General features: G+C 43.7%; 1 protein-coding gene across 1 annotated transcript; it reads right to left on the reverse strand.

The window, feature by feature from the left end:
- Positions 1–23,035: 23,035 nt before the first annotated feature.
- Positions 23,036–23,804, reverse strand: LOC102282065 (vesicle-associated membrane protein-associated protein B-like). Its single transcript, XM_014483474.2, is given in 2 exon segments — positions 23,036–23,155; positions 23,157–23,804. Coding segments are annotated over 2 exon segments (732 nt in total). The 5' UTR covers positions 23,784–23,804; the 3' UTR covers positions 23,036–23,050.
- Positions 23,805–25,537: the final 1,733 nt, after the last annotated feature.

Here is a 25,537-nt window from a genome sequence, read left to right on the forward strand (position 1 = left end):
CAAAGAATGCTCAAACTACTGCACAAGTGCACTCATCTCACACACTAGTAAAGTAATGCTCAAAATTCTCCAAGCCAGGCTTCAGCAATACATGAACCGTGAACTTCCAGATGTTCAAGCTGGTTTTAGAAAAGGCAGAGGAACCAGAGATCAAATTGCCAACATCTGCTGGATCATGGAAAAAACAAGAGAGTTCCAGAAAAACATCTATTCCTGCTTTATTGATTATGCCAAAGCCTTTGACTGTGTGGATCACAATCAACTGGAAAATTCTGAAAGAGATGGGAATACCAGACCACCTGACCTGCCTCTTGAGAAATCTGTATGCAGGTCAGGAAGCAACAGTTAGAACTGGACATGGAACAACAGACTGGTTCCAAATAGGAAAAGGAGTACACCAAAGCTGTATATTTTCACCCTGCTTATTTAACCTATATGCAGAGTACATCATGAGAAACGCTGGGCTGGAAGAAGCACAAGCTGGAATCATATTGCTGGGAGAAATATCAATAACCTCAGATATGCAGATGACAGCACCCTGGTGGCAGAAAGTGAAGAGGAACTAAAAAGCCTCTTGATGAAAGTGAAAGAGGAGAGTGAAGAAGTGGCTTAAAACTCAACATTCAGAAAACTAAGATCATGGCATGTGGTCCCATCACTTCATGGCAAATAGAAGGGGAAACAGTGGAAACAGTGTCAGACTTTATTTTGGGGGGCTCCAAAATCACTGCAGATGGCTATTGTAGCCATGAAATTAAAAGATGCTTACTGCTTGGAAGGAAAGTTATGACCAACCTAGATAGCATATTAAAAGCAGAGACATTACTTTGCCAACAAAGGTCCGTCTAGTCAAGGCTGTGGTTTTCCCAGTAGTCATGTATGGATGTGAAAGTTGGACTGTGAAGAAAGCTGAGCACCAAAGAATTGATGCTTTTGAACTGTGGTGTTGGAGAAGACTCTTGAGAGTCCCTTGGACTGCAAGGAGATCCAACAAGTCCATTCTAAAGGAGATCAGTCCTGGGTGTTCATTGGAAGGAATGATGCTAAAGCTGAAACTCCAATACTTTGGCCACCTCATGCAAAGAATTGACTCATTGGAAGAGGAAATGACTCAGGAGGAGAAGGGGACGACAGAGGATGAGATGGCTGGATGGCATCACTGACTCGATGGACATGGTTTGAGTGAACTCCGGGAGTTGGTGATGGACAGGGAGGCCTGGCATGCTGCAATTCATGGGGTCACAGAGTCAGATATGACTGAGCAACTGAACTGAACTGAGAGTATTTTTAATTTCAGTAATTGTGTTGTTTGTCTCTACATGTTTACTCTTTAATTCTTCTAGGTCTTTGTTCATTGATTCTTGCATTTTCTCCATTTTGTCTTCAAGGGTTTTGATCATCTTTACTGTCATTATTCTGAATACTTTTTCAGGTAGTTTGCCTATTTCCTCTTCATTTATTTGCACTTCTAAGCTAAGACACTGAAAGATGAACTCCCCAGGTCAGTAGGTGCCCAATATGCTACTGGAGATCAGTGGAGAAATAACTCCAGAAAGAATGAAGGGATGGAGCCAAAGCAAAAACAATACCTAGTTGTGGATGTGACTGGTGATAGAAGCAAGGTCCGATGCTGTAAAGAGCATTATTGCATAGGAACCTGGAATGTTAGGTCCATGAACCAAGGCAAATGGAAGTGGTCAAACAAGAGATGGCAAGAGTGAACGTCAACATTCTAGGAATCAGCAAACTGAAATGGACTGGAATGGGTGAATATAACTCAGATGACCATTATATCTACTACTGCAGGCAGGAATCCCTCAGAAGAAATGGAGTAGCCATCATGGTCAACAAAAAAGTCTGAAATGCAGTACTTGGATGCAATCTCTAAAATGACAGAATGATCTCTGTTCACTTCCAAGGCAAACCGTTCAATATCATGGTAATCCAAGCCTATGCCCCAACCAGTAACGCTGAAGAAGCTGAAGTTGAACGGTTCTATGAAGACCTACAAGACCTTTTAAAACTAACACCCAAAAAAGATGTCCTTTTCATTATAGGGGACTGGAATGCAAAAGTAGGAAGTCAGGAAACACCTGGAGTAACAGGCAAATTTGGCCTTGGAGTATGAAATGAAGCAGGGCAAAGGCTAATAGAGTTTTGCCAAGAGAACGCACTGGTCATAGCAAACACCCTCTTCCAACAAAACAAGAGAAGACTCTACACATGGACATCACCATATGGTCAACACCGAAATCAGATTGATTATATTCTTTGCAGCCAAAGATGGAGAAGCTCTATACAGTCAGCAAAAACAAGACCAGGAGCTGACTGTGGCTCAGATCATGAACTCATTGCCAAATTCACACTTAAATTGAAGAAAGTAGGGAAAACCATGAGACCATTCAGGTATGACCTAAATCAAATCCCTTATGATTATACAGTGGAAGTGAGAAATAGACTTAAGGGACTAGATCTGATAGACAGAGTTCCTGATGAACTATGGATGGAGGTTCATGACATTGTACAGGAGACAGGGATTAAGAGCATCCCCATGGAAAAGAAATGCAAAAAAGTAAAATGGCTGTCTGAGGAGGCCTTACAAATAGCTGTGAAAAAAAGGGAAGTGAAAAGCAAAGGAGAAAAGGAAAGATATAAGCATCTGAATGCAGAGTTCCAAAGAATAGCAAGGAGAGATAAGAAAGCCTTCCTCAGTGATCATGCAAAGAAATAGAGGAAAACAACAGAATGGGAAAGACTAGAGATCTCTTCAAGAAAATTAGAAATACTAAGGGAACATTTCATGCAAAGATGGGCTTGATAAAGGACAGAAATGATATGGACCTAAAGAAGAAGCAGAAGATATAAGAAGAGGTGGTAAGAATACACAGAAGAACTGTAGAAAATAGATCTTCACAACCCAGATACTCACGATGGTGTGATCACTCACCTAGAGCAGACATCCTGGAATGTGAAGTCAAGTGGGCCTTAGAAAGCATTACTACAAACAAAGCTAGTGGAGATGATGGAATTCCAGTTGAACTATTCCAAATCCTGAAAGATGATGCTGTGAAAGTGCTGTACTCAATATGCCAGCAAATTTGGAAAACTCAGCAGTGGCCACAGGACTGGAAAAGGTCAGTTTTCATTCCAATCCCAAAGAAAGGCAATGCCAAAGAATGCTCAAACTACTGCACAATTGCACTCAGTAAAGTAATGCTCAAAATTCTCCAAGCCAGGCTTCAGCAATATGTGAACTGTGAACTTTCAGATGTTCAAGCTGGTTTTAGAAAAGGCAGAGGAACCAGAGATCAAATTGCCAACATCCGCTGGGTCATCAAAAAAGCAAGAGAGTTCCAGAAAAACATCTATTTCTGCTTTATTGACTATGCCAAAGGCTTTGACTGTGTGGATCATAATAAACTGTGGAAAATTCTGAAAGAGATGGGAATACCAGACCACCTGATCTGCCTCTTGAGAAACCTATATGCAGGTCAGGAAGCAATAGTTAGAACTGGACATGGAACAACGGACTGGTTCCAAATAGGAAAAAGAGTACATCAAGGCTGTATATTGTCACCCTGCTTATTTAACTTATAGGCAGAGTACATCATGAGAAATGCTGGACTGGAAGAAACACGAGCTGGAATCAAGATTGCCAGGAGAAATATCAATAACCTCAAATATGCAGATGACACCACCCTTATGGCAGAAAGTGAAGAAAAACTAAAAAGCCTCTTGATGAAGGTTAAAGTGGAGAGTGAAAAAGTTGGCTTAAAACTCAACATTCAGAAAACGAAGATCATGGCATCCGGTCCCATCACTTCATGGGAAATAAATGGGGAAACAGTGGAAATAGTGTCAGACTTTATTTTTCTGGGCTCCAAAATCACTGCAGATGGTGACTGCAGCCATGAAATTAAAAGACGCTTACTGCTTGGAAGGAAAGTTATGACCAACCTAGATAGCATATTCAAAAGCAGAGACATTACTTTGCCAACAAAGATCCATTTAGTCAAGGCTATGGTTTTTCCTGTGGTCATGTATGGATGTGAGAGTTGGACTGTGAAGAAGGCTGAGCACCGAAAAATTGATGCTTTTGAACTGTGGTGTTGGAGAAGACTCTTGAGAATCCCTTGGACTGCAAGGAGATCCAACCAGTCCATGCTGAAGGAGATCAGCCCTGGGATTTCTTTGGAAGGAATGATGCTAAAGCTGAAACTCCAGTACTTTGGCCACCTCATGTGAAGAGTTGACTCATTGGAAAAGACTCTGATGCTGGGAGGGATTGGGGGCAAGAGGAGAAGAGGACGACAGAGGATGAGATGGCTGGATGGCATCACTGACTCAATGGACATGAGTCTGAGTGAACTCCGGGAGTTGGTGATGGACAGGGAGGCCTGGCGTGCTGCAATTCATGGGGTCACAAAGAGTCAGACACGACTGTGTCTGAGCGACTGAGCGACTGACCTGATCTGATCTGATCTGAGGTCTCTAAGTGCTTCCTTGAACAAAATAGCCATAGCACAATAGTTTTTATCTGCTCCTGAAAGGTTATATTAGGGTGCTTGTGTCCTTTTGAATTAAGCTTTGATTTAGCACAGGAAGCTCAGCTCAGCTACTCTATGATGACCCAGAGGGGTGGATGGGAGGTGGGGGGGATGAAGGTCCAAGGGGGAGGGGATACATGTACACCTAGAGCTGATTCACTTCATTGTACAGCAGAAACTGTTACCGAGTCCAGGCTGTCTCAGCTCACTTCAGGACAGGCCAACGAATCCGAGAGAGAAGGGGTTGAGATAAGGAACAGATTTTAACTGGGGAGCTGGCTGATGAGAAGATACCAGGCTAGTGCCTCAAAATAACCATCTTGTCAGGGCCTGGTTGCCAGGTTCTTTCATACATCAGAGATAAGGGCCAAGATTCTTTTTATAAGTGTACCTTAGTGTGCTCAGATCACCAGCAACAACAATCTTTGAGCCTCAAGTCGAGCTGCAGGATAGCTAGTTCAGCCAGCGCCAAAAAGATGGGACCGCAGCACTGATTCAGAAAATGAGGCAGAAAAAATTTCATGGCAGGCTTGCAGATTGGCTGTCTAACCAGTCCTTGCCTTTCTGTTGTCCCCAGCAAGACCTACAACAGCCTTTCAGACTTCCACAGCAGGAATCAGAATACAGAACTTTATTCTCTGAAATCAGTCCATGCTACCCCAGCATTCTAAGTTTACCCCACTGGAATTTCCCGTAGGAAGTTTTGAAGCGTCACCCAACTTCTAACTAACAAGATTTGGTCCATTGCTTATGGGTTTCTATATACTGTTAGATCATAATAACATATCGTTATTAGATATGTTATTAGATCAGTCATTAGATCATTGGCTATAATCTTTAGATCACTGTCATGTCATGACATGTCGACCATATCATTAGATCAGTGACAGCCAGAAACTCAACTTCAGACTCAGCGACATTTAAAAAGTTTCAGACTGGAGGAGTTTTCAGTGAAACATATCTAGCTGAGTTAAATAGTGTAAGTAACACACAGACTGTCATGCTCAGACTATCACTAAGGATGCTGACACATCACACTTTAACCGTCACACGTTTTCAGCCTCTATTATCCGTCAGAGATCAGGCATTTTCCAGAATGGTATCCAGTGAATATCTCTTGCTCCAAACCCAATTTTCATCTTGGCTTTGGAATGCTGCTTAAGTAAGATTGCAAAGTGATAAAACTGAATGTTTGATGCCAAAAAGTTCAAAGGGAGGCATTGTTACACCCTGCTTTTATTGTCATTCCAAACCAAACTGTAATTTTTAATCTTAAAAGACAATTCAAAAAATCTAGTATGTATGTTGTTGTTGTTGTGTTAATTGCTCAGTCGTGTTCAACTCTTTGTGACCCCATGGACTGTAGCCCACCAGGCTCCTCTGTCCATGGGATTCTCTAGGCAAGAACACTGGAGTGGGTAGCCATTCCCTTCTCCATGGGATCTTTCTGACCCAGAGATCGAACCTGGGTCTCCTGAATTGCAGGCAGATTATTCACCATCTGAGACACTGGGAGGCCTCAAATAGGAAAATCAGCATTAAAATAGAAATTATGCTGCTTCAAATAGTAATGTACTGCATTTCACCTTATTCTGAGCATCACATCGTATGACATTATTTTTTGAGGGTAAAAATGAGCATGTCAAATGCCTCTAAATAAGACAAAACTTTCTGTTTTATTTCAAAATTTTCTCAAATTTAAATTCATTGTATCAGACTAATGTACCTTCCCAGTCCTTCAGTACAAATATTTTGTCATTTCTGCGATAGTTCACCTTTAACCCATGAATATTTGGGAATTCAGTTTTAAGTTTCCAAACATTTAGATTATATCATCTTTTTATTGTTTATTTTCTGATGCTATTATTGCAATATGACCAGATAATATGGTTTATATAACAAAATTCTCAAAATTAAGACTTCTTGGTTGTAAGTTCTCTTTTGCCTACTTCTAATTTGAGAGGCCTTTTTCTTTCTTTCTCTTGTTCTTTAAAATCCCATTCTCTTTTCATTCCCATTTTAGTACATTTTCTGGCTAAATTCACTTAGGTCTTAAAGAAGCATATCTAGTTCTGAGTTCAAAGCTTTTCTGATTCTGAGGATCCTCTGAGTTCCTCTGAGGATGCATTTTTCTTTCGACTGCTCAAAGAACAAGAAGCTCTTCTTTTACTTTCTTCCTCAAGGAATCGTGTGTGTGTGCTATGCTCAGTCATGTCCAACTCTTTGCAGCCCGATGGACTGTAGGTTCCTCTGTCCATGGCATTTCCCAGGCAAGAATCCTGGAGTGGATTGCCATTTCCTTCTCCAGGGGATCTTCCCAACCCAGGGATTGAACCCTGTCTCCTGCATTGACAGGCAGTTTCTTTACCACCGCTCCACCTGGGAAGCCCCAAGGAAGTGTATGCTTTCTCAATATCTTCTCCTAAGTCTGTGCTGAAGAAAACCCAGCATGTGTGTAGCTCTGTACTCACAGGCCACTGGGTGTCAGTCCTGAGCCATATGTAGGGGTGTGGTTGGGGCCCAGGGAACCAGAGAGTGAGGATAAATAACGTTTAAGAAAAGAACATAAGTCATAAGATCAATAATTTTTGACCAAAGTAGGTGAGAGAAACCATAGGAAGAGTCAGAAGAAAATACAGTTGTCATCATCACGAGTTTGAAAAAATTGCTCAAGGTGCTTGAATTAAGCTGGTACCAAAGAATCCTACCTTCCCCCTTTGTTATTACCAAGGTAAGCATGGTCCACGGAGAAGGCAATGGCACCCCACTCCAGTACTCTTGCCTGGGAAATCCCATGGACGGAGGAGCCTGGTAGGCTGCAGTCCATGGGGTCACTAAGAGTCGGGCACGACTGAGCAACTGCACTTTCACTTTTCACTTTCATGCATTGGAGAAGGAAATGGCAACCCACTCCAGTGTTCTTGCCTGGAGAATCCCAGGAAGGGGGAACCTGATGGGCTGCCGTCTACGGGATCGCACAGAGTCGGACACGACTGAAGCGACTTAGCAACAGCAGCAGCAGCAAGCATGGTCCAAAGTGAGCTGAGAGCCCACCAAGGGTGACTCTCCATGCCAAGGGGGCTCCTGCACTGGCTCATCACTTGTTTGCCAGGATTTCAAAACAAAGCCCCAGAACTGAGCTCTCATCAGTCAGCCCCCCAGTCTGTCCTGCTCTATAAGCTCTTAACCATGGATCAGCGCTGCACTCCCACTGCTGTGCTTCCAGAACTTACTGACAGCACTGCTGGAGAGAAGTACAGCCATGGGAATTAGCGTTTTAACAGATGTATAATTTTTAATCTCATCAGTCAGTTCAGTTCAGTTGCTCAGTCATGTCTGACTCTTCACATCCCATGGACTGCAGCACCCCAGGCTTCCCTCTCCATCGCCAACTCGCAGAGCTTGCTCAAACTCATGTCCATCAAGGCAGTGATGCCATCCAACCACCTCATCCTCTGTCGTCCCCTTCTCCTCCTGCCTTCAGTCTTTCCCAGCATCAGGGTCTTTTCCAAGGAGTCCGCTCTTCGTATCAGGTAGCCAAAGTATTGGAGCTTCAGTTTCAGCATCAGTCCTTCCAGTGAATATTCAGGGTTTATTTCCTTTAGGATTGACTGGTTTGATCTCCTTGAAGTCCAAAGGACTCTCAAGAGTCTTCTCCAACACCACAGTTCAAAAGCATCAATTCTTCAGCGCTTAGCTTTCTTTATGGTCCATCTCTCACATTCATACATGACTACTGGAAAAACCATATCTTTGACTAGAACCTTTGTTGGCAAAGTAATGTCTCTGCTTTTTAATATGCTGTCTAGATTTGTCATAGCTTTTCTTCCAAGGAGAAAGTGTCTTTTAGTTTCATGGCAGAATTCTCAGTTCAGCTTGTCAGTCCCTTTCCCTAAGAATCTCTCTTTCCCTCTCTCTCCTTTTCTCTCTTTCTGTCTCCCTCTCCATCTCCCTCAGGTCAGTATCCCAAACCTTCTTCAGCTCTCTGTCTCTCCTAGAATATCTCAGTCCCACAGAAACTACTGAGTCCACAAATCTTCATTTCCTCTCTCTCCCATCCCACCCTGCATAAATACGCTGCAACCTGTACAGGCTCATCTTCATTCTCACCTATTCTCACCTCCTGCCCCACGAATGATAAGAAATAAGGCAGCTGCCCTCCCATCTCCTCCAAGTGTCTCCCAGCACTTCACTCCATGTCTCCATCTCCGCATCCCTATAAACCCTCAATCCCCAGATTATTAGTGTAATGGGATAGAGAATAGTTGGATTCTCTTAGGAAATGGCCTGAAAGTTCCTGTTGAGAATTTGTTAGCAAAATCAGTGGATAAGCCCATAGCGGTTGCAGCTGAGACTTACAGGGGATCGACTGTGGGAGCATTGCTCTGCTCTAGATGAGGAAAGTCGTTCCTTGCTCTAAAGGAAAAGGAGCAAGTTGGGGAGGGTACAGGAGGAGTCAACTGGATGGCAGAAGGCACAGATTTGCAGTTAAGCCCTCTCTGGGAGCACCTCCAATTTTCCTGTAAGTTTTTTAACTTATAACTTTTTGATTATATAGATTACTAGTAATGGGAATATGTGTTATCTCTTTTGAAACTAGGGAAAGGGCTAAGATTTCCAGTGAGGTGACATGGGATAGACCTGAGACTACATGTATGGATGCACAGGTGGACAGAAGCATGAAGGAGCAAGCTCTCAGGTCACTGAAATCAGGGCAGGAAGCCCTGGACCGTGGCTTTGGACCAGGTTTATCTAAATCTCTCAGAGGCTGGAAGGTCCCAGCTGATGTTAACTTGTTCAAGTTTCTCCCATTCAAAACAAAAGCCTCACTAGAACACTTTCTAACACCATACACAAAAATAAACTCAAAATGGATTAAAGATCTAAACATAAGACCAGAAACTATAAAACTCCTAGAGGAGAACATAGGCAAGACACTCTCTGACATACATCACAGCAGGATCCTCTATGACCCACCTCCCAGAATATTGGAAATAAAAGCAAAAATAAACAAATGGGACCTAATTAACCTTAAAAGCTTCTGCACAACAAAGGAAACTATTAGCAAGGTGAAAAGACAGCCTTCAGAATGGGAGAAAATAATAGCAAATGAAGCAACTGACAAACAACTAATCTCAAAAATATACAAGCAACTCCTACAGCTCAACTCCAGAAAAATAAATGACCCAATCAAAAAATGGGCCAAAGAACTAAATAGACATTTCTCCATAGAAGACATACAGATGGCTAACAAACACATGAAAAGATGCTCAACATCACTCATTATCAGAGAAATGCAAATCAAAACCACTATGAGGTACCATTTCACACCAGTCAGAATGGCTGTGATCCAAAAGTCTACAAATAATAAATGCTGGAGAGGGTGTGGAGAAAAGGGAGCCCTCTTACACTGTTGGTGGGAATGCAAACTAGTACAGCCACTATGGAGAACAGTATAGAGATTCCTTAAAAAACTGGAAATAGAACTGCCTTATGATCCAGCAATCCCACTGCTGGGCATACACACTGAGGAAACCGGAAGGGAAAGAGACACGTGTACCCCAATGTTCATCGCAGCACTGTTTATAATAGCCAGGACATGGAAGCAACCTAGATGTCCATCAGCAGATGAATGGATAAGAAAGCTGTGGTACATATACACAATGGAGTATTACTCAGCCATTAAAAAGAATACATTTGAATCAGTTCTAATGAGGTGGATGAAACTGGAGCCTATTATACAGAGTGAAGTAAGCCAGAAGGAAAAACACCAATACAGTATACTAACGCATATATATGGAATTTAGAAAGATGGTAACAATAACTCGGTGTACGAGACAGCAAAAGAGACACTGATGTATAGAACAGTCTTATGGACTCTGTGGGAGAGGGAGAGGGTGGGAAGATTTGGGAGAATGACATTGAAACATGTAGAATATCATGCAGGAGGCGAGCTGCCGGTCCAGGTTCGATGCACAATGCTGGATGCTTGGGGCTGGTGCACTGGGACGGCCCAGAGGGATGGTGTGGGGAGGGGGGAGAGGGGAGGGTTCAGAATGGGGAGCACATGTATACCTGTGGCGGATTCATTTTGATATTTGGCAAAACTAATACAATTATGTAAAGTTTAAAAATAAAATAAAATTAAAAAAAACAAAACAAAACAAAAGCCTCTTCTCCCTGAGCCCTTTGTAGCTCCTTTCCTCGTTCTCCTTCTCTCCTTATCCAGTCTTTTGGAGATATGGTCTATGTTTGTGATGGCAGCTTCACCATCTTCTGTTAACTTCTCAATCCTGTGCTCTCTGGAAATGTTCTAACCAAGGTTGTAGATGACGTCCTCGTGGAGAACATTCTCAGTGCTTAGCTTACAGGACGTCTCTTCCACAGGAGGAACCACTGATAAATTTCTTGGTATCGTCTTTCATTTTCTGACCTTTCCTCTGGCCTTCTCCATGGGCTGCTCTTCTTTATAGCTTAAATGTTGGCCTTGGCATCTGAGGGGCTGCAGTTCAACCAGCACCCAGAAGGATTCTTATGTTGCTCATTAGTTGATGGGAAAGGAGTGCGTTGAATTGAATTTGACTGCACTTGAGTCATAAAGTGGATTGTGTGAAAAAGAAAGGAAAAGTTTGTGGAACCCAATAAGCATTAGGAAAGGGGATCGAGAATATTATTTTCTAATATTTATTTTTATTATTTATTTATTTGGTTGCACCATCTTAATTGCAGCACATGGAATCTTCATGGTGGCGTGTTGAGTATTGAGTTTAGTTGCGGTACGTGGGATCTAGTTCCCTGACCAGGGATCGAACCCAGGCCCCCTGCATTGGGAGTGCAGATTCTTAGCCCCTGGACCACCAGGGAAATCCCCTGTTGAGGATATTCTTGAGAATACTATTCTAAAACTGCAAGGACACAAAGTAGGTATGGAACCCAAATTACAATACATAGAGAGAAGGTGATTTTGTGAGACAGCAAATGCAAGTGTTCAGAGACAGGAGAAATAATGTTATAAAAATGAAACTGTATTTGGATAATTTAATAGAAGGTAAAGTAGCTGCTTGACAAGAAAGAAAACTGGAAGCACTGTGCTATATAAATTCTATTTGGAATGTGTTATGCAGCCATTTGTCATAACCCATCAGGATCATTGAAATACAAATGATGTCCTTTTTATTAGCTCTGGTAGGCTTCAGCTTCAAAAAACATTCAGATTGTGTTTGCACTACATCCTAACAGGAAAATCAATCAGTTCACTAGATGAACATTAGCAGTGAAACACAGTAGAGCTACCAGGTGTAAAATGTACCTGGTTTGTTAGACCAGATTTTCCTTCCCTGTAGATACATGACTCTTTTTTGGGGAAAGGTCTGTCCTTATTCAGCTTTCATTCATTTGACTACAGTAGCATTTCACTGCAATCCTATTTGTTCTCACCATTTAGGGTAAAAAAAGTTCCATCTTGCAATATGTTCAAGAAAATGAATCCAAGAAACTGCCAGAACTAAATGACAACGTTTTCATACCTGTTCTAAAGCTCCATGCTCTCCAGGATGGTAGCCATAGCCAGTGTGTCTGTTTAAATGTAAATTAATGAAACTTTAATAAAATAAAAAAAATTCAGTTCTCCAGTTGCACCAGCCACCCTTCAAGTGTTCAGTTGTCACACGTGACTGCTTTATTGAAGCGTACAGATATAGAGCATTTTATTATTGCAGAAAATTCTACTGGGCAGTATTGCCCTAGACACACAAACACACACCATAGTTATCAATCAAGAAAGCAGAGCCAAGAGACCCTGGACCCAGGAGAAGCACCACCACCCTGGTACTCTAGGTGGTAAAGCCAATGACACCAGGAGCAGCAGAGCACCAACGACTCTGGAGACACAAGCAGCGATGAGGAGGGCACACTTCTGACAGGTGGTGGACCGTGGGAAGTGTAGACTCTCGATTATAAGGAGGCTGCGCAGATAAGAGGAAGACAGAACTTGTGCTGTAGCACCACCTACTGGAAAAAAAGAAAGGCCTCTAATGGCACCCCACTCCAGTACTCTTGCCTGGAAAAATCCCACGGATGGAGGAGCCTGGAAGGCTGCAGTCCATGGGATCGCTGAGAGTCAGACACGGCTGAGCGACTTCACTTTCACTTTTCACTTTCATCCGTTGGAGAAGGAAACGGCAACCCACTCCAATGTTCTTGCCTCGAAAATCCCAGGGACGGGGGAGCCTGGTGGGCTGCCATCTATGGGGTTGCACAGAGTCGGACACGACTGAAGCGACTTAGCAGCAGCAGCAATGTTAAAAAAAAAAAATCTTCACCACTACTGGTGAAGAACCTGCCTGCCAATGCAAGAAACATTTAGAAAGATGGTAATGATGACCCTATATGCAAGACAGCAAAAGAGACACAGATGTAAAGAACAGACTTTTGGACTCTCTGGGAGGTGAGGGTGGGATGATTTGAGAGAATAGCATTGAAACATGTTTATTATCATATGTGAAATAGATCACCAGTCCAGGTTCGATGCATGAGACAGGGCACTCAGGGCTGGTGCACTGGGAGGACCCTGAGGGATGGGATGCGGAGGGAGGTGGGTAGGGAGTTCAGGATGGGGAACACATGTACAACCATGGCTGATTCATGTGAATGTATGGCAAAAAGAACTACAATATTGTAAAGTAATAGCCTCCAATTAAAATAAATAAATTAATTTAAAAAAAAACAAAAACAACAACAACAACAACAAAAAACAAGTCAATTCACTGTGGTCTAGCAGGAAAAACATCATTTTCTCTTCCTGTTAAGAAAGAAAGGGAAAAGTTCTCTAAAATGAGTGTCATTTCGTGCAGACAGGCACAAACAGTAGCCCGTCACATGTATATCACATCCCTTTGGCATCACTAGGCTTTATGTCTGTCAATTTTCAAGTACAAGGAAAAAACGCAATAAATCTTTTTATACAAACCACAAAATGTGTAGAAGTGAGGGGAATAAAGCTGTTGAAATTTCAACAACAACAACATAAAATGTAAGAGATGCAGGTTTGAACCCTGGGTCAAGATGATCCCCCTGGAGGAGGAAATGGCAACGAACTCTAGTATTCTTGCCTGGAGAATCCCATGGACAGAGGAGCCTGGAGGGCTATGGTCCATAGGGTCGCAAAGAGTGGGACACGACTGAAGCGTGCTTTTACTGCTGAGGCCTGGGTTGGAGAAGTAAGATTCCACAAATTGTGCAGTGTGGCCAAAAAAAAAAAAAAAAAACAAAGGTATTCACTACTTCAAATGTGCTGGCAGAGAAACAACTCATCAAGCATCATGAAGAACCACAGTAAGAGTATATAACAAAAAAGAAAATGATGATCTTCCAGAAACCAAACTTAAGGTCACAGAATGTTGTGATCTATCTGGGAATTCAAAATAGCTGTCATGAAGAAACTCAACAAACTACAAGAAAAGTCAGGAAGGCAGTTCAGTGAGTGCAGGAATGAAATTAATGAACAGAAGAACTACTTTACCAAAGTGATTGAAACTAAAACAGAACCAACAGAAATTCTGGAGTTGAAGAACTCAACAAGATGAAAAATGCATTAGAAAGTTTTGGAAACAGAGCAGATGATATGGAAGAGAGAACTGGAAAGCTCAAAGATAGAAATCTAAAAATGATGCAGGTAGAAGGGGAAAGAGAACTGAGATCTTAAAAAGTAAGGAAATTCTACGGAAATGATCCAACTCTTTTAGGGCAGTATTAGGATAATAGGTACTCAGAGATGAGCGGGAAAAGGGTGCAGAGAATTTATTTAAAGAAATAATCACTGAGGACCTCCCAAACCTAGAGAAGGAACAGGATATGTAAGTTCATGAAGCTAAAAGAACTAGTTACCTCAATGCAAAAAGACCTCCAAGACAAATTATATCAAAACTGTCAAAAGTCAATGACCAAGAATGAATTTTAAAGGCAGCTGGGGAAAAGGGTGATAACCCACAAAGGAACCCCAATTAGGCTGTATGCAGATTTCTTAGCAGAAACTGTATAAGCCAGGAGAGGATGAAGTGGCCTTCTCAAAATACAGAAAGATCCTGGAAACCAACAGAAATCCAGGAACCCAAACCCAGGACAGAACAATTACCTTGACTGCATATAGTGGAGAATAAGTATTTATTGCTAGAATGTGCTGCATGGAATTTGTGATACATACAGTCATGCTTGAGTTAAGAGTTTAGGAAATTGTACCTAGTTCTCCTCCCATGATATATGTTTGGTTACTGTCAGTGAATGGCAGTAACATAAAATTTATGAAATCCTGAATTAAGGAGCGCCCACCCCCTTCCTGGCCAGTGAGAATCATGACCTGCTTAGCGGACAGTAGTTGGAATTCTAGTGCCCAGAATGCACACAGACTAGTCAAACAGCATAAACCCACTTAAGCACCTACTTAAATCAGAATCATCTGGGGAGGTTGTTAGACACACAAATATTTAGGACCCATTCCACAGCCACTGACTCTGGGCTTAAGGATCTGCTTGTCAGCAACTTCCCCAGATGGCTGAGAGACAAACAACCCCATGGGCAGGGCTTATATTTCATAACAAGTAAATAAGAGCATCCCCTCTAAAAAAGATCCTAGATTCCTGACCTTTCTAAAAGGGATGAGCAGGAGCCTCTGCCCTGGATCCTGCCCTTAAGGCTCCAAGAGCCCCAGAGCTGATCTCTAAAGGTCTAGGTCTTAAGCTAGACCCTGGATTTTCCCAAATAGGTGGAAAAAAACACGCTTCCACCAGGACCTTGGGATGACCACATGGAGGCCCCAAGAGCTCCAGTCTTCAGATTTTAACTCTACCCCCACAAAGGAACTCCATGGCTAGAATGCTGGGGAGATGGCCCGGCCCTCCCCACCATCCTGCATGATGGGAATGCCCTCTGAGACCCTAAATACTCCTCCAGACATATTACTGAAAATGCTCAGGGACGGAAGGACCTACCTCAAATGCTGGGGAACAAGGCTTGCTATGGAGTTCTTTTTGTTGTTGTTGTTTTAACTTATTTATTTGACTGTACCAGGTCTTAGCTGTGGTGCTCAGGAGTTTAGTTGCTGCATGTGGGGTCTAGTTCCCTGACCAGGGAGCAAATCTGGGCCCCCTCCACTGGGGGGCTCTGAATCTTAGCCACTGGACCACCAGGGAATCCCTGGAGCTCATTCTTTAAGATGGATATGACAGGAGCATCTAATTGACTGCCTTTTCTATATCCTTGAGGGAGCCACTGGCCTGTACCCCTCAGACATCTGAAACCTCAAAAGTGTGTTGAATGTTTTTATAGTAAAGGAAATAGTTAAACCTCTTAGTTAAAAATAAACAGATAATAAACCAATGTCAGTTTCTTAGTTTTGACAAATACTCTATATGTAGGGTCAGACCACCCAAGATGGCTGTCCTTTTGCTCTCTGTACATCCCCTGCCCAACCAGCACCTGCTTCACCGACTCTCCATTCACTTGACTGACCTTTCTACACACTTGCCCTTGTCCCAGCTAATGGCTATTCTAGCTTTAGATCAGAGCTCTTCACTATGCTTATCAAAGGGGTGGTGAGGGGCATGCCCCTCTGCTGGTTTCTCTGGTAACTGATGAGCCAAGATGACGTCAGTTCCCCCCATAACTGGTAACCTCCCCCCATCACCCCACTCCAAGACTACTACCACGTCCTGTCCAGCCATCTGCTACACACAATGGGGTATTGCTCCAGGACTTTGCTTTGGACGTGTAAGCTCCTCCATCCACTAAACCAGTGATGTCTCTGATGTTCACTCTGGGCTCTGTCTTTGGTCTTGAAGTTGGGCAAGTACAGGGCTTGTAGGCCTGGGGTCGGGGGGTGGGGGTGCGTGGCAGCCCAACACCATGGTAATGTAAGATGTCAACAGTGAGGGGAAATGGGTGAGAAGTATAGGAGAACTCTCTCCCTTTGCAGTTTTAAATTATTCTAAAATAAACGTTTGTTAAAAATAGATGGAAACCACCTGCTAGAGCCTGCAGGGCTCCATTTGGGCCTGTCTTAGATCCCAGCCCTTCTGCAGGGTCTGGCCTCTCTGACAGAGGCTCAGCTGACATGAACTGAAGATTCTCTCATTCCATCATCCCTTAGGATGGTGTCTCAGTCCTGCTCTCCTAGTGGGCTGGGTGGGACTTCTTATAAAAACCTCTACTAAAACCTTGCTACCAGCCCATCCAAGCCACATCCAGCAGTTTCTTCCAACCCTGCACCCCCAGCCCGATCTCCTGAGAAACCACTGTATTATTTCCATCTAGCTGAGATCATAAGGTTGAAATGGTATGGAATTAATTTGCCTGTATCTACGATTTGGCTTGAAATGTATTTCCTCTATTGATATTCCTTGCATACGTACCTCCTATAAAAATTACATAAGACACTGTGAGTGGGAATGGAAAAGAAAGAAAATTGGGAGGGGTCACCAGCTTTACTTGAAATACTTTTAAAGGGCACATTTTAACTTGTAGGGGTTGGCCAGGGATGAGAGTGGATTTTTTAAAATCATGTTCCAACTGCTTATTTTAGGTAGTAACTCTTCAGAGGGACAATTTTTTAAAAATTTACAGTGAGCCTTGGGCCCTTTTGAAACTCCCAGTTAAAAGAATATGAACGAAGTAGGGGGAAATGTTCTCTTTGTGAGGTACTCTGAATGGAATACATTGTGTGAGGCAAAAAGAAAACTTCATTTGGGTAAGATTCTAATTGTATTCTTCCATATCACCCCAGAGAAGTTGACAACCTGTATTTTACTCCTCAAAAAAAGAAAAGGCTTAACTCATTCCTGTGCGGAACTCAGGAGTGTCTAAAAGCACAGTGGAATGAAATGTTTCCTTTTTATTTTCTCTTTTGAAAACATTAACCCACTGTTTATTCCGAAAGTGTGATGTGGCCTGCAGGATCCCGGAACACTGACTGACCGTTTATTTATCAGATATATTAAGCATGCAAAGCTAGGAACTGTTCTCGCCTGGAGCTTTGCAAGGTGTGGCCCTTGCAATGTTCCATCTAGAAGCATGGTACGTATTAATATACCGTCAGAATGAGGCAGCTGAGGGTAATTTTTCTTTCCAACGCACCACCAGACATTTGGTCATGTCTGGAGGCAATTTTGACAGTCGAAGCTGCAGGTGGGGGTGGGGACGGGGAATGAAGCTGCTGGCATCTAGTGTGTAGAGGTCAGGGATGCTGCTAAACAGCCTACCACGCATGAAACAGCCCCAGTGGCAAAGTGTCCCATCCACAGTGGCAGTAGTGCCAAGGTAGAGGTGGTGCAGTGGTAAAGAACCCACCTGACAATGCCCAGAGACACAGGAGACGCGGGTTTGATCCCTGGGTCAGGAAGATACCCCTGGAGGAAATGGCAACCCCCTCCAGTATTCTTACTGGGAAATTCTATGGACAGAGAAGCCTGAAGGGCTATAGTCCATGGGGTCGAAAAGAGTCAGATACAACTGAGCACTCACATGCACAGAGCAATGCAAAAGTTTCTTCAAGGTTGAACAAATATTATAATTACATTATAATATTAGTCTAGAGCTCTGAGTCGGATACTAGTCAGGTGCTCCAGAGAAGCAAAGAAGGAAAGATCACGTCCACTTAGGGTAATCAGAGAAGGTTTCAAGCCTTCAAGTGGATTTTCTGTGGTTCAGTTCAGTCGCTCAGTCATGTCCGATTCTTTGCCACCCCATGAACTGCAGCAAGCCAGGCCTCCCTGTCCATCACCAACTCCTGGAGTCCACCCAAACTCATGTCCATTGAGTCAGTGATGCCATCCAACCATCTCATCCTCTGTCGTCCCCTTCTCCTCCTGCCCTCAATCTTTCCCAGCATCAGAGTCTTTTCAAATGAGTTAGCTCTTCGCATCAGGTGGCAAAAGTACTGGAGTTTCAGCTTCAACATCAGTCCTTCCAATGAACACCCAGGACTGATCTTCTTTAGGATGGACTGGTTGGATCTTCTTGCAGTCCAAGGGACTCTCAGGAGTCTTCTCCAACACCACAATTCAAAAGCATCAATTCTTCTGCACTCAGCTTTCTTTATAGTCCAACTCTCACATCCATACATGACCAATGGAAAAACCATAGCCTTGACTAGATGGACCTTTGTTGACAAAGTAACATCTCTGCTTTTTAATATGCTGTTTAGGTTGGTCATAACTTTCATTCCAAGGAGTAAGCGTCTTTTAATTTCATGGCTGCAGTCAACATCTGCAGTGATTTTGAAGCCCAAAAAAATAAAGTCTGACACTGTTTCCACTGTTTCCCCATCTATTTCCCATGAAGTGATGGGACCAGATGCCATGATCTTAGTTTTCTCAATGTTGAGCTTTAAGCCAAATTTTTCACTCTCCTCTTTCACTTTCATCAAGAGGCTTTTTAGTTCCTCTTCACTTTCTGCCATAAGGGTGGTGTCATCTGCATATCAGAGGTTATTGATATTTCTCTCAGCAATCTTGATTCCAGCTTGTGCTTCTTCCAGCCCAGCATTTCTCATGATGTACTCTGCATAGAAGTTAAATAAGTAGGGTGACAATATACAGCCTTGACATACTCCTTTTCCTATTTGAAACCAGTCTTTTGTTCCATGTCCAGTTCTAACTGTTGCTTCCTGACCTGCATATAGGTTTCTCAAGAGGCAGGTCAGGTGGTCTGGTATTCCCATCTCTTTCAGAATTTTCCACAGTTTATTGTGATCCACACAGCCAAAGGCTTTGGCATAGTCAATAAAGCAGAAATAGATGTTTTTCTGGAACTCTCTTGCTTTTTGATGATCAAGCAGATGTTGGCAATTTGGTCTCTGGTTCCTCTGCCTTTTCTAAAACCAACTTGAACATCTGGAAGTTCACGGTTCATGTATTGCTGAAGCCCGGCTTGGAGAATTTTAAGCATTACTTTACTAGTGTGTGAGATGAGTGCAATTGTGTGGTAGTTTGAGCATTCTTTGGCATTGCCTTTCTTTGGGATTGGAATGAAAACTGACCTTTTCCAGTCCTGTGGCCACTGCTGAGTTTTCCAAATTTGCTGGCATATTGAGTGCAGCACTTTCACAGCATCATCTTTTAGGGTTTGAAATAACTCAACTGGAATTCCATCACCTCCACTAGCTTTGTTTGTAGTGATGCTTTCTAAGGCCCACTTGATGTGGTTCAGGGTACCTTATTTCTCCTAAGTTTTTGGGCCATCTAGAGTCCCTAAATCTTGTATTTCTGTATTTCAGGCAATAAGTACCTGGTGAAAAATCCCTGCTTGGCCAAATAATTTGATTCTCTGTGCTGGAAAGTGACAGGATTCATTCAGAAGCCCCAAGCTTCCTCCTGGCTTCGATTAAGTGACAATTCTTTCTCTGACTTTCTACTTGATGACTCCAAATCCCGTAAAACATGATTCTCTGTCTTCTGTAGTTAATGTGTTCCTGTATCTGTCTCTCCCAACATGGAAATACAGCATTTTGCTTATAATTTCAAAGGATCTGAGGTCCCCAGAAACCCATCTCTGAACCTCTCTAAGGGTGCATGGGACCCAGAATAAAATATTTTGCTCCAAAGTTTATGGAGCAACAAAATCTACTGTGTCTATGAGAGCCCTTGGAACCTAAGCCAGATGTTATTTCCAAAATAACAAACAAGCTCTTTCTCACATGCCACACTCATCTGTCTCTTGTTTTTCTATCATTGAATTATGTTTGATTTCGCTACTGCTGCTTCACTGAAATCACTTTAGCTCATCTCATGACTTGCCAAAATCCAACTCCCATAGGAGATGTTCTAACCCACAAGGATGGCTTTCTCTCAATCCTAGAGAATATTTTTGGTGGGTTCCCTTAAAGGGAACTGCTAGTGAGTGTGTCTGTGAAGTCCTAGAGGAGGCGATCTTTGCTTGAAGGAGCTTAAGAAAGACCACCAGCAAAGTCTGCTGTTGGTACACAAAATCTTGCTTCAGGGAGCACAAAAAATAGTCTGACTCTACCCAGAAGAGACGTGCCAGGAACTGCATTGCTACTGTGAACAGTGCCTGAAGACCCAGTCAATGGGTCAGCTGCAGTGCACACATGCTCAGTTGTGTCCGACTCTTTGCGACCCCATGGACTCCATGGACATGAGTCTGCACAAACTCCAGGAGATAGTGAAGGACCAGGAGGCCTGGCAAAGCACTGGACAGGACTGAGTGACTGAACAATAACAAAGGTAGGCAGGCGTGGCTATTGGACCTTGAAATATGGCTAGTCCAGGGGACTCTTTACCCCCTCTCAGTGTCTATGCTGGGAGCTTTGTACTTTCTTCCTCTTTAATAAATCCTATTCGCTTGCTACCATGAGTGTCTGCATGTTTGTGGATTCTGTTCTTCCACTCTGTGGACAAGAACTCCGATTACCATCTCAACAGCAGCCCTGAAATATGCACTGAGCTGGAATGCCGCCTTCCAAAGGACCTGTGTGTTGTTCTGCTGCTGATGGATGGGGAAGGCTGGTGCCCTCCAGTCTGCCAGGGAATGCAGAGCCCCACGCATCCTCAGCTGGGTGGGGAGAGCCTGACAACATGTTGGGCATCAGAAAATAATTTGTCAAAGAGAAAATGCTTCCCTGTCTCTGAAATATGGTTAGTCCAAACCAAGATGTGCTGTCAGTTTAAAATATCTCCAGATTGTGAATATATAGTATAAACATGAAATATAAATATTTCATTAATAACTTTATATTGATTACATGTTGAAATGATGATATGTGGCATATATTGGGTGAAATGAAATAGATTATTGTAGTTAATTTCACCTATTTCTTTTGACTTTTTAAATGTGGGCTTCTTTAAAACCTCCTTGAGATTGCATTTGAGAGGCTCTTTAGAGTTTACATCAGGATTTCTTTCTTTCTTTCTTTTTAACTTGGGGGCTTTATTTTATTTTTTCTTTTAAAGATGCTACATAGTCAAACAGAATTGGATTGGTCTTTTATGGCATAAAATTAATTCACAGTCAAGCTCTCCATCAGTACTTGACGGCTCATCCAAAGTTCCTCTCGAACCCCCTCCCGCACCACCCCCCATGCCCCGGCCCCACCTAGCTGGTTCCCTCTCCCCGGCCCCTCTGCTGCCTGCCTCTCTCGCCCTGATTCCAAGTCAGGGCTGCCTGGGAAGGTCAGGACTGAACTGGGGCATGGGTGCTGAAGTGTGGGTGGTGGTGAGGAGCAGAGAAAGACAGACAGCACAGGGACATGCTACTCTTTCCCCTAGACAGTGACCTCAAGCTGACTGCCGCTACTAAGAGTCCTCTCCCCATGGTGCCTATTACCTATCTACACAGACGATATTTCCTGGTAGTTGTTCTCCAACGTTCCCACGAGCACACCTCTGTGTGTGTGTGTGAGTGGTGTGTGTGTGGCGCTCACAGAGCCCGGAACCTTCGGCAGCAACGCCAGCTTCACTCCACGGTGTTAAGTAGCACAGGTGGGGTTTAGGCCACAGAATTAATTATAATCTTGTGACAGAAGACATGAGATGAAACACATTATGTAAGTTAAATATGCATTAAACATCTCTGAATTCAATCTCTGAATTCATCTCTGAATTCAATCTCACTACATGAACCAATAGTTATCTAGCTTGGTCCCTTGAAGAGAACAGCATTCAATGACTTTGACTTCCAGAACGTTGCGTCAATCAGCGACACACACTCCCCACTGCTGATGAGCACAGCCGATGCTGCCACAGCACCATTCTTGGTGCCTTCAGGCCCTGTTCATCAGTCCCCAGGAACTGATGGCTGGGATGAGCATGGAGAGGCTGCCTGCACTGAGTGAGTGGCTCGGGAAGGACATCGACAGGGTGGGCTCCAGCTTCCCAGAGGCCAGCACCAACAGACAGGGAAGAGTGTTATGTTTGCAGAGAGGAAATCCAGCAACGTGGACCAAGGCTGCTGCTAAGTTGCTTCAGTCGTGTCTGACTCTGTGGGACCCCTTAGACAGCAGCCCACCAGGCTCCCCCGTCCCTGGGATTCTCCAGGCAAGAACACTGGAGTGGGTTGCCATTTCCTTCTCCAATGCATGGAAGTGAAAAGTGAAAGTGAAGTCGCTCAGTCGTGTCCCACTCTCAGCGACCACATGGACTGCAGCCTACCAGGCTCCTCCTTCCATGGGATTTTCCAGGCAACTGACGCTTAAAATGACATTTACAAGATGCCATTACCATTTAATCATGGTTTCCCTTGTCATTAATAAGGTTCACTCTTTGCCCCAATCATTTACTATGTGTTTTAAACTTTCTAAAAGATTGTTATATTATGTTCTATTTGTGTGTGTGTGTGCATGTGTGCACGTGGGTGCACACAAGCGGGGAGGGGTAATTTAAAGGCAAGACCTGTGAGATGTCATCATACATTAATTACTCTTTACACATGGTTATGATAAATTTAAATGCCACACTATGGCGGACCCATCAATCCAATCCCCGTCTCGCATGCTGCCTCTACAAGACGGTCTTCCCTATGATCACGCCAACGATGAAGAAGAGGACGCCGAGCGCCAGCAGCCCGGTGCTCAGGCCCTCCTCCTTCCCAGCCGTGGCTGACGCGGGAGCGGGGACTGTGGCTCTGCACTGTCTTCCTCATCCGAAGTCCGTCTTCCTCCTTGAACTGCTTGTCCTCCTCCCACAGCCTCTGGACTTCGCTCTGCAGCCTCTTACAGTCTTCCATCACCTTCTTAACTTCAGTGTCATCCAAGGAGGAACTCAGAGCTTTAGACACCTTTGGTGTTTCTGTCTTTGATGCAGTTGTGGGTATAATTTTATTTATTTCTACATCATGTGGTTTATCATTTTCTGCTGGCAATTCAAACACACATCTAAGTTTTGAATCCATAAGGTCTTCCGGTTTTGCCTCCTTCCATACTGCTTCCATATCAGAAGTGTCAATTGGAGCAAACATAGACTGAACCATAAACATGTGTTTACTTTTCTCATTGGGATCATAATCGAAAGGCTGTAACATCACAGATACGTTAATCGAGGCCCCTGCATCAATGATCCCGCTGTTGGGCCTCACGCAGTACCTACGTGGTGCCGTGGTCTTCACTTTAAAACACACATTTCGATCTGTCGGGTTGCCAAGCTTCAGGTTGATGGTGACAGCATCGGTGAAGGGACCTCGGAATTTGAGCTCGTGCTGCGGCTCGAGGCTCAGGACCTGCCCCACCTTCGCCATGTTCCTCAGCGGCTGGGCAGCTCTGGCGGGGAGACTTGAGAGGGCACCTGGGGTGGGACGCGTGAATGCTGCGCCCCCTTTAAATTTGGAAAGGCGGGGCCTGCCGGGGCACGGACAGGGGTCGCCTATGTGTTGCGCCGGGTTGGTCGGGGGGACAGCCTCCGTGGTACAGGCGCAGGGACGGAGGGCAAGGGTGAGGCCCAGGATTTCTTTTTTTTAATTAATTTTTATCTGCGTATAGTTGCTTTACGATGTTGTATTAGCTTCTACTGTACAGTTAAGTGAATCAATTATATGTATTCATACATCCCCTCTTTTTTAGATTTCCTTCCTATTTAGGTCACCACAGAGCACTGAGTTGAGTCCCTTTGCTATACTGAAATGTGGCTTTTAAGAAATTTCATATTATGCTTGTGTATCAGATTTAGGCCTGTATTATATTTCTATCAGACCATGCTGCTCTAGAACCTCATGTATTTCCTGAAGGCCAGTTTTAATCTCTGTGGAGATTCCTTTTCTGTCAGACTAAATGACCTGCTGAAGGACTGGTACATGACCCTGAAGGACCAGCTCAGATCCCTGGAACCCCTTAGACTGGGCTAGACTCTAAGGTCTGGAATATAATTTTAATTGTTTAATACATGGTCTCTTAATGGGTGCTGTAGATTGAATATTTGTGTCCTCCTCAAAATTCTTACCATTGAAACTTAATACCTAACGTGATGGTGTTAGGAGTTGGGGCCTTTGCGAGGTGCTTAGATCATGAGGATGGAGCCCTCGTGACTGGGATTAATATGCTTATAAAAGAGACCCCCACAGAGCTCTCTCAACCCCTCAACAATGTGCATGCGTACGTGCTCAGTTGTGTCCTACTCTTTGTGACCTCATGGACCTTAGCACACCAGGCTCCTCAGTTCATGGGATTATCCTGGCAAGAATACTGGAGTCAGTGGGTTGCCATTTCCTCCTCCAGGGGATCTTCCTAGCCCAGGGATTGAACCCGAGTCTCCTGCATCTCCTGCATTGGCATGTGGATTCTTTACCACTGAGCCACCTGGGAAGCCCCCTCTACTATGTAAAGACACAGCAAAAAGATAGTCATCTGTGAGGAAGTGGGCACTTACCAGACACCAAATCTGTCAGTGCCTTGATCCTGGACCTCCCAGTGTCTAAAACTGTAAGAAATATGAGAAATACATTTCTGATGTCTATAAGCCATGGTAAAGAATCCTTTTGCAATGCAGTAGACACGAGTTTGATCCCTGGGTCAGGAAGATCCCCTGGTGAAGGAAATGGCAATCCACTCCTGTATTCTCGTCTGGGAAATCCCATGGATAGAGGAGCCTGGTGGGCTACAAGAGTCCCAAAGAGTCAGACGCGACTTTGCAACTAAACCACACAAGCCACCTAGATTGTGGTATTTTTGTTATAGCAGCCCAAATGGACTAAGATAATGGGAATTACCAGCACTCATGCCATGACTATAAATTCCAGTGGGATCATTGCAGTAGCAATCGTCAGTTCAGTTCAATTCAGTCGCTCAGTCATGTCCGACTCTTTTTGACCCCACGGACTGCAGCATGCCAGGCTTCCCTGTCCATCACCAACTCCTGGAGCTTGCTCAAACTCATGTCCATCACATTGGTGATGCCATCCAACCATCTCATCCTCTGTCATCCCCTTCTTCTCCCACCTTCAATCTTTCCCAGCATCAGGGTCTTTTGCAATGAGTCGGTTCTTCACATCAGGTGGCC

The sequence above is a fragment of the Bos mutus genome, chromosome 23, assembly GCF_027580195.1.
Source record: "Bos mutus isolate GX-2022 chromosome 23, NWIPB_WYAK_1.1, whole genome shotgun sequence".
Classification (NCBI taxonomy): Eukaryota; Metazoa; Chordata; class Mammalia; order Artiodactyla; family Bovidae; genus Bos; species Bos mutus.